Source organism: Micromesistius poutassou (assembly GCF_964030765.1).
Source record: "Micromesistius poutassou genome assembly, chromosome: 19".
In the NCBI taxonomy this organism is placed as follows: Eukaryota; Metazoa; Chordata; class Actinopteri; order Gadiformes; family Gadidae; genus Micromesistius; species Micromesistius poutassou.
The window spans coordinates 9606206-9615960 of record NC_140289.1 but is presented as its reverse complement, the minus strand read 5'-3'; the positions used below and the strand labels follow the sequence as shown (position 1 = coordinate 9615960).

The following is a 9755-nucleotide window of genomic DNA, read 5'->3' as shown; positions in this document are numbered from 1 at the left end:
GGATGAGGAGTGACACACAGCACAACCTCTTCATGAACGCTCGGAGGGGCTCCACTTCCGGTGGAGGGGTGTGTGTGCGGGGTTGTTTAGCGTTAGATATTATACAATTATAGACTATAATGGGTCTTATTTTAGGGAGCATCGATAAGATATAGCCTTCATTGTCTTTCGGTTAAAACATTTCCATGGCCATTAGCTTATCGGGTCTAGGTTGTTAGATGCCTAGAGGCTATTGCAGGTTGAATGATTAAGTTATTAAGGTCATAATGCACCGGAAAACATACTCACATTTTGAGTTTGCTTGTTGCTGGGGTTGGATAAAATAAACTGGTGAGGTTGTCGGGCTAAAAGTCAAGTTTCATAGTAATGTTACGTCTCAATTTGGGTGGCCTCAGATCACAGACATCGTGAATGAAATAAATACAAAGTTAAAGGATAAAATAGTTTATTTTATAGTCTTATAGTTAAGGTAGGCCTCAACTTGCAAGACAATTGTTGGCAGTATGTACAACATACCTGTATCTTCCATGGAATGGAACAAAGACCTTTTAACGATAATTATATCCTACATTGAACTTAAAAAGGAAATGATATATACACACATTTCCTAGACACGCATAACAGCTTGCTAGTTGTCCTTGATGAAAGGGGGGGGCGGGGTCAGCAACATTGAATGTATAACTAAAGCACGACACGTCAACTTAATTTGCCTTCTTTCCTTGTACTGGAAAACAAAGGGAGCTACCTTTTGACAATCAATTTCTAGATCATACGTTTAATGAAAACTACGTGACCGACAGGCCTTTCCCCATGATTTGTGAGAATACTACAAAATGCATAACATACTTTACTTGAAAAAGACCCAATCATTGCTTTGTATATAAAAACGTAGACGCCTAATGTATTCAGCCACCTAAAAGTCATTCACTAGATCAAGCTAAAAGGACCATACAAGCTCTTAAGAGTTCCTTGCTCTTTTTCCAAAACATCAATTTAAACATTTATTTAAACAATTGGAACAATTGAAACAAGGAGTTAGCTTTTTCTTTTCTTTGTCTCAAAATGGGAAACAATCTGCAATCCAGTGGGCCTGAGGTGGGCGTTACCTTTTCATATTCTCTAAAGTGGAAAATTAGAGAGAAGAAAAATCCCAGGACATGTCATCTAGGTGTGTGTAAATAAATTCAATGACATTCTTAGCCAGAATATTCAACGAAATTAAAGAAATAAACATATATTTATTCATATAGCAGTGCTTGGAGGAGGTCACCTGCCCTCTCCCTCACCCGCAGGACCCATGAGACGGGACCGTAGAGGGTACAAAAAGCATTGAGTCTGTAAGAAGCCAAGCTGCCTCATATTTGGGTTTGTTGTCTGTTACTGGTCGTTGTTTCTGGTAGAGGGATTTGCTGGACACGTCAAGAGAGTCTAACCTAGGGAGGCTTTTCTGGCCGCCGGTTAACGATTGGTTAACTAGTGGCCAGGACCCCGACCCTTTCCAGATACTATTTGATTGCAGAGAAAACTGAGCACTTTTGGGGGGAGCCTCTGGTGTAGGCCCAGCCAGAGAGGGCTGGTGGTGGGGGGTGGAGAAATTGAGAGAGTGGTGGCGGTGGCGTGTGTCTAGTGGCCCTCTTAGCTGTCCTCGCCGCGGAGCTTCTTGCGGCTGGGGTGCTCCTCGGCGTCCGACTCAGAGCTGGAGTCGGAGCCTCCGTCGAAGGCCGACACGGCGCTGCCCTTGGGGTTGGTGTACAGGCTGCTGTCGGGGGACGAGTAGCTGGCCTGCTGCAGCTGCGTGGAGCCCTTCACCTTCTCCAGCGCACGCACTGCACAGCAAAACACACACACACACACACACACACACACACACACACACACACACACACACACACACACACACACACACACACACACACACACACACACACACAGTTATGTGTGATAAAGTACACCCACACAAGGCACAAGCTGTGACGTTGGAGGAGAGTGGTTCTGGGTGTGGGGGGTGCAGTGGGTTGTGTGTGTGCGTCCCATGCTCTTACCTTGCTGCTCCAGCAGTGCGTTCTGCTTCTTCAGGTCGTCGATGTCCTGCTGGTGCGTGTGGTTTTTCCGCCTCATGTACTGGATATACTCTGTGGCTTTGTCTAGGATTTGAGCTCGAGACGCCTGTTTGATAGACTGCTGCTGGTGGAAAATGAAAAAGTAAAGCGGGGCCGCAAGGGTACAGTGTACCTTATCACATTGCTTACACACATGCCCACTGCATACGTCTCTCACTAACGCTGGGGGGGGATGGACTGCAGGGAATCTACCAATGACTTTATACAGGTCCATTTACACACAACGCGGTACCCTGTCAAGAGTATTTAAGCACCTCTGTGTGGAGATGGGGAAGCTGGGTCCTATTCCCTCCCTGGCTGTAGGCCACTGGAGCGTACAGCGCCTCGCACTAAACCAAACGGAGAGGGTTACTACAGTCATGTGTGGCTCCTCTCCTAACTATCAGCTGGAAGGGGAACATCTTGATTAGATGGCCCTTGAAAACCACAAAAACATCAACTGGGCGTGCCTACCAACACAGAACAGCCTCCTGGTCTTTATGCTTTGAGCGCCTTCTTGACTTGAATCAGTCACAATAAACACTTAAACCTTCAGCAATAACCACAGCACAATGTCATCTTTCATCATTGCAACTGCCACATTCAAACCATGGCAAGTGACACCAGGGGGTACAAATCTGAACGCAAAGACAAAATATATTACAATGGCCCACACGCTGCTAATGGAGCCGGTATCCAAGCAGACATCTCTTTATGCTGCATTCCCCACTAAAACATTAATCACATAGAATTGTATATTAGACATCACTGTAGGGGTGGGGGCGGCCCGGCTTCCGGAATACTCCATGTCTGGGTTGTCAAGACAGGAAAGGAAAAACTAATTTCTACACGAGTCTGGTTGGAATAAATCCAGACAGGGTCACAGTCTAGCTACTGCTCCAGCATCTATGCCCTGCCTCTGGCCTCCACTAAGGACAAGCACAGCCTTCCACATTCATCAGGACTTGCACACATCACAACATACAGCTCACCGAACAATTACATACATCTTCCATTAAGAAATACATTGCAGTGATAAATGTTCAATTACAAAAATGTTACATTTCATAATATTCAACTGTTACCATTATAAACAAGATAACAAAATAAAAAATGTTTTCCATGAACCCACACCCTTGTACCCCTTCCCACCCACCCACCCACCCATACCCCTTTGAGGAAGGGGCTGCAGGGACGCCTGCACACCCCGCCCCCCCCCCACAAAATCACAGCCAGGCCTCAACCAACCTTTTCCCCTTGCAGTGCGGGCACGGAGTCCCGCAGGCTGTGAAAGCTGTCTTTGATGTGGTCCCTGCGCTTTCGCTCCAGTGCATTGTGGTGTGCCCGCTTGTCAGCCTGTGGACGATAGAGAGAGTGTCACAAGGGCCTGGGATGTGGCCAGCGATAGATAGAGAGAGAGATAGAGATAGAGAGAGAGAGCGTGTGTCCGGGGCATGTTGAGCCAAGTTGGGAGCTGCATGCCCGTCCTGCCCAAGGGGACCCCACCCCCTCCTGTAGTCTATAGGAAACATTCTGCTTTGATCTCTGGTCGTCTCGTTTTTAAAAAGGACTGGTATAATGTATGCATTTACACGACGCACAGACTTAGCCGATGTGTTCACTTCCATTCATGTAGAAAACTTTACAGAACACAGGTCCTTCCACGCAACAAAACGAAATGCGCCCTTAGTGTTAATAGCTGATGACGATGAAACTAACCTGACTCCTACACATGAACATAAAAAAGTACACCGGTGTAATCCTTTAAAATGGTGTCAACAATGAGATTTGCTGAAAAGATAAGCAGCCTTAGTATTTTCATAAAAATATAATTAAAGTACTGGAGATAGATATGGGGGTATATTTATGTCTTAATGGATTATGGTAAAAAAAATAGAAATAAAACATACTATTTTTCCTAGCCCGCCACCACCACCCACACGGAAACCTCCAGACCCACCCACAGTGGGAGAGGTATGTTCATCAGATGTGTAAACCGTCAAGTTGTAACCCATTTCCCAGTTCCCAGCACCCATTTCCCAGTATCAAAAAGCCCAGACAAAATGCAGAAAGACAGGTACAGACAACACATCAGAGGGGGCTGCAAACATGAACTCACACATTTGCATTCCAGTAAGATCGTTGCAAGGAACAAGATGGACACCCTGGTCACATGACTAGAGCCTGGCCAGCAATTTTCCTCATTAGAGGTTCAACCTGTTCTTAGACATAACCTGTGGACAGATTGGGACCCGACTATTGAGTGACGTTATGACTATCGCCCTGGCCACCAGATAACCTCACTCATGTTGTTGACACTCTAATGAGCAACGCCCAGATTAAACACTAAGAGGCAGACAGAAAACAACAATGCAGCCAAGCCACGCCCTAGGCACACGACTGGGGGCAGGAGTCACGAGCACATTACACCGTGACTCACTGGCTTGTGTGATCAAAAATGAAAACAAAACCACCTGTCGGACAACATGCAGTATTTGACACACTGCCGCCAGTCACTCAGTAACAGATACCTTGATTGTAAGCCATAGACACACGTCACGTGTGACTCAAAATCCAGACTTGTAAGCAATAGACACACGTGTCACTCAGAAACCAGACTGAAGAGGACCGTCGCTGAATGAATGAAGGACTGGAACAATTATTTTTTATCTGCTGTTGTATCAAGTGTGATCCCTGGTAGGATACTGACGAACCAGAATCATAATTATGTTCTATGTCCTGTTTTGTGGGTCTTGTTATGTACTATCATGAGCACACTGAAACAAATCCCTAGCAACTTGTACAGAGTTGTATGGCAATAAAGTATTGAATCTTGAACTAGGCCTGGGTGATATTGCTGAAAATCACGTTATAACTTGATCGATATCGATAACTATTGATAATGACTAGGAATTACCATGCTGGATCCTGCACTTCTGTTTAACACTTAATATGACCTTCCACAGTTCTTCATTGATAAATACTCCAATGTCGATAGAACAATGAAAAACACTCAAATATTGTAAATAAGTATGGAACCATGTTTGTCTAACAAATCCAGCTGCTAGATTCAGTGGTCCAGTCTCTTATCGATATATATATTGAACATGTTTTATATTGATATTGATCAAAAGTCTATCACAATGCAATAATTTATTGTTTTATTGCCCAGGCCTATCTTGAACTATAAAGAGCACTTCAAAATATACGCATCTCTATGTTTGGAAATCATGCAGCAAATTATGCTAAAGTGTTGGTTGTGCTTGGACATCTCACCGGGGCTCATAAAACACGTTCAGCAGCCCCCAGCACGCTGCTGAAGGGCCAAAAGGTATGCATGGGTTCAACGGTTTCAGAGCATTTTCAGAATCACCAACTTAAGATTACATCGTCACAACCCTATTAGTTCCATGGAGGGTAAGTAAACCCCAAATGTATTTTTCAAGTGTGTTTTCAAGGGGAAATTCTATGTCATAAATGAGGGGTCTGCTACTTCTGGCTGAAAATGCTTTTCCAGAGTGGTAGTTTTTAGGGTAGGTCCTGCTACGTCAAGATGTAATGAGCAGAACCTTTTACATGGCCACTCTAACCCCAAAGTCCACTGCAATAGGCTGTGAGTGTTTAAAACAAGCGTAGGGAGATTTCATGCTGGTTCGATTTTTGACTTCCAAATGATTGTAATTATGGACAGCCATTTTGCAAGGTAATTCCCTGACAGACCGACAGAACGTTCTAGTATTCTCAGCTGACTAACCTTATGTCCAGTGGCATTAATAGCTTGTTCTTCAGAGTATTAGCCCTCAAGGGTAGGCCCTGCATGTTACCAACTTGGTTGTGGCTATGGTACATATGTTTCAATAGAAACATCCAACAAGTCCCTTAGTACGTGTGTATCCAGTTTCCAGGGTGTACCCATGATGGCACCTCCATCATAATGCAGGCACGGTCTCACAGGCCACCTCAGAGATGACACGCAAACCAGGCCTCTTCCTCCATTCCGGTCATACCTGACTGGTTGGGCTACATAACACCCACAGCCTTGGTCATAGTTACTGCTTGGTGGCCAAACACTGTGCCACGCCATGGAAAAAACAAAGCTAACCCATCACATCAGCAGATCAGGAGAGGCACAGAGACATTGTCTTTATATAAAAACCAGGACAAGCAGGCTACCATGTACAACTTGTACAAAGTAACATAGAAACAAGTGAGTATTCACTAATTCCCTGCCAACATTAAACTAATGCCTGCGATTGAAAAATGTTTTTTTCTCTTCGGCATAAACAGTATGTTGACCAATATTTTGGGAGAATAAGGCCATTATTCAAATTATGAAAATCGTGGAAAGCTTTCTGATGCACATGATTTGAATCTGCACAGGCAATGAACCCAGAATTCTATTTTTGGGTACTGTTGTGCAGTCCTTCATGAAAAACACCTAACAATAATTCGAACAAGCAACGTGTTCCCTCATTGCTCGACAACTATTTAATTTCCAGTAAGCTGTCATTACCAGTAACCGACTATTTGTTTCAATTCAGATAAGGCATAATCCTTACTTTGGATACCATTTGCCCGTATTTACAATGCATCTGTGCAAGATGCTCTTCCTTTATCATGTCTCATAAGGAACTAAGCAATCTACTGATAAGATCATTTGCTTCCAACGGCATGTAGTGATGAATTACATTCATCCAAAACATAATAATTTATTAATAAGTGTCAACGGTAGAATTATTGTAAGAAAGCATTGCCTTTAAATGTATGTGCACTATAACTGACATCTAATAAACTGCAAACTCGGTACTGTGCGTTTACATTTTTGCAGCATGCTTAGAGTTGATACGACTGTGCTTCTGTGCCCAAGTCGTGTTGGGTGTTTTTCCCTCGTCCGTATGGGATGCGGCTACGTCATTATTTTGCTTGCCGGCACTCAATGGTCTGTCGAGAGAAGATGGCTCTAATCACCGGCTGCAACATAAGAAAACATCCCGCAGCATCCTTCCTGACACTCAAACTGCGCCGAGACAGAAGGGCAATGTTACCGCTACGCGCTCCGGCAATCCTAACAACAATACCGTCGATTGAACATGAATGTGTTCAGTGGTGACTCCTTCGTAAGATGACCTCAATGCAAATGTTATCGCGAACGGTATCCCCCAGTGATCACAACGAGAAGGCAGTAGGGATCGCTTATCGGTTACCAAGTACAGTGCGCTTTGTGATGCATTTCAAAAGCAATACAGCTATTCAACCAGGATAAAGCTTTGGTCTAAATATAGATGTCGTGTCACCAACTCCCTATGGCTGCATGCACACAGGATAGGGATGCCCTGCGCTGCACTAATGCACGCTTCACACAGCAAAACAACAGCTACCCTATCATAAATACATAAGCAAGCTTCACTAGTTCCGTGCTATCGACAACTAAGCGCGGTGTGCATCGACGTGCAATAACTTAATGGTGTGACTCGAGTGGCATCTCCTGTACGAACCAGAACGTCTCGTACTGAACGATAACAAGTTTTCGAGCGCAAATTTAACATCTGATGGATTTTAAAAAGGCAGAAAGGAAAGGGGTAGAATGAGAGAGAGTCTAGGAGAGGATAAAACACGGGGACTAGTATCCCCTTTGGTACGCACCACACCGTGATACCTCGGGGAGTCTTCCTGCAAAGAAACAGAACAAAAAGTGCAATTGTAGACACTGTAAAAAATAAATAAATTGACCCGTAGTCTCATGTCTATGATCTCGTGTTTTTAACAATCTAGCGATTTCGGGAAACCGACTGGGTTCGAAAGCCGTTATTTCCGATAAAAAAAACATCTTACTGACAACCACATTACAGTCACTCAGGGAAACCAAGCTAGCCTGTTTACGAGTAGCTAACCAGTGCTAACCAGCTATATGAGCCACTCAGACATGAACAAAAACACAATAAATAACTATACTCACGTCGCTATCGACTTCGATATCATCGTTATCGCTCATCCTTGGCCGAATTGCCCTCTTTCAAAAGAACCGGCCACTCAAAAACAACATGAATCAAATAAAACTCGAGGCAAACGCTCAAACACACCAGCCTGCCACAAGCCTCCAGCGGACACTAGTGTTGAGGTGGATCCAACCGACCAGCTCCACGTGACTCCACACGGACGCTGCTCCGCAACGCGCCTGCGCGACATCTGGGGAGGTTGTGGTACATGTAGTTTCGTGTTTTTACATTTTGTCTTTTATTTGCCGAAATATTCTACCACCTTGTGGGTTTGTATGTCCCATGCTCAATCAGATATATTTTGTACACGTTAGATTTAGGTCAAATCTTCTGCGAGAATTATTTAATTGTTATTTGAAACGCATATTTAGCATAAACTACAATTTCCAAAAGGTCAACAATATTGTCGTCGTCGTCATCCTATAATGGATTGCGATTATGGGCACAAATGCATTGTGGGAGTTGAAGTATAACGCAAGCCTGACCCAGGATCTCTCTCTCTCTCTCTCTCTCTCTCTCTCTCTCTCTCTCTCTCTCTCTCTCTCTCTCTCTCTCTCTCTCTCTCTCTCTCTCTCTCTGTCTATTTCTCTCTCTCTGAAGAGATAGATATTAAAAAAAAATGGAGCTTACACTGTGGATTATGTTTCAGTCAGTGGATCAGAAAATGTGCAATAACATAAGCTCACAGCAACAGACTGCCCCAAGCAGGTCAAAAGGCCGGAAACACCATCCCCTCCACACACTTACTCCTCTAGTCCACCCAGCAGCATGCAACGACCCTCCTCCATCTCAATCCCCTTTCTCTTGGTAATTCCATCTCACTTCCCCCTCTTAACCAGCTCATTCAGAGATTACCAGCCCTTCGGCCCCCCACCCCCACCCCCATATTATGTAGCCATATGGCCTTTGGCCCGGGGCACAAACAGGGTCAAACAGAAATGAGCTCTTTGACAGCGTATCGCTCACAGATGGGGTTGTACACTGTTACACACTGCCACCGAGCCCATGGCTGCATAATGAGGCTGCATAGGTTTTAATAATGTATCCCCTACACTGCTCTGCACCAGCCCCTCCATCTTTATAGTGGGGGGGGCGTGACGGGCCCCCTGGTGCGTTGGGTCAGATGGGGAAAACAGATCTTTATAACTATACCAAGATTGAATTTATACAATCTGAACGAGACCTTTATGAAGGCAACTCCTGACCTATGATGAATCATTCAGCAACTGTATTCCATGAAAGCTCAACTCTGATATGGGTTTTTTATTAATTTGATTCTTCCTGGGGGTCATACTCCCTTTTTCACCCACCATAGCCGCAGAAAAAACTATTAGAAAAAACGAATTAAAAAAATGACAAGGGGATTTTGTCAAATTTTTGATTTTTGACAAACATGACAAGGGGAACTTTACTTAGAAAAAGAGCGCTCACGTTGTTATTGATACCAAGTAAAACGGATCCTTCAAACATTACACACACCACATTGATAACCATTTTCGAATATTACAATACTTTAATATTTCAAATATAAATTTTAAGCAGTAAAATATAAGACTTAACTATTTACCTTTAGTTTTAGTTATTGTCTTCCAAATATCACCACTAGGTGCCAGTAGAGATCAACTCATGATTCAGCACATGCAGGCGCGTACACTAGTCT

The 9755-nt window shown here is 44.0% G+C and overlaps 1 protein-coding gene across 3 annotated transcripts; it reads right to left on the bottom strand.

Annotated features, from left to right (window-relative positions):
* Nucleotides 1–437: 437 nt before the first annotated feature.
* On the bottom strand, nucleotides 438–8194 carry LOC311363736 (protein max). Of its 3 annotated transcripts, XM_084483703.1 has the most exons (6): nucleotides 8056–8194; nucleotides 7743–7769; nucleotides 3348–3455; nucleotides 2375–2449; nucleotides 2043–2181; nucleotides 438–1826 (listed from the first exon to the last, which is right to left on the bottom strand). In XM_084483703.1, the coding sequence occupies exons 1-6, from the start codon at nucleotides 8089–8091 to the stop codon at nucleotides 1636–1638; spliced, it is 576 nt and encodes a 191-aa protein (XP_084339829.1). In that variant the 5' UTR covers nucleotides 8092–8194; the 3' UTR covers nucleotides 438–1635. The 3 variants fall into 3 exon arrangements, with proteins under 3 accessions (XP_084339829.1, XP_084339827.1, XP_084339828.1); XM_084483701.1 differs by lacking the exon at nucleotides 2375–2449 and having other exon boundaries at nucleotides 2043–2184; XM_084483702.1 differs by lacking the exon at nucleotides 2375–2449.
* Between the last annotated feature and the right edge of the window lie 1561 nt (nucleotides 8195–9755).

Coding starts and splice junctions, on each gene's coding strand:
- LOC311363736 (XM_084483703.1), bottom strand. CDS start 8,091: ATGAGCGATAACGATGATATCGAAGTCGATAGCGAC. Junction 3,456..7,742: donor CCCCGAGGTATCACGGTGTG/GTGCGTACCAAA, acceptor TATCGTCCACAG/GCTGACAAGCGGGCACACCA. Junction 2,182..2,374: donor TTCCCCATCTCCACACAGAG/GTGCTTAAATAC, acceptor TTCCACCAGCAG/CAGTCTATCAAACAGGCGTC.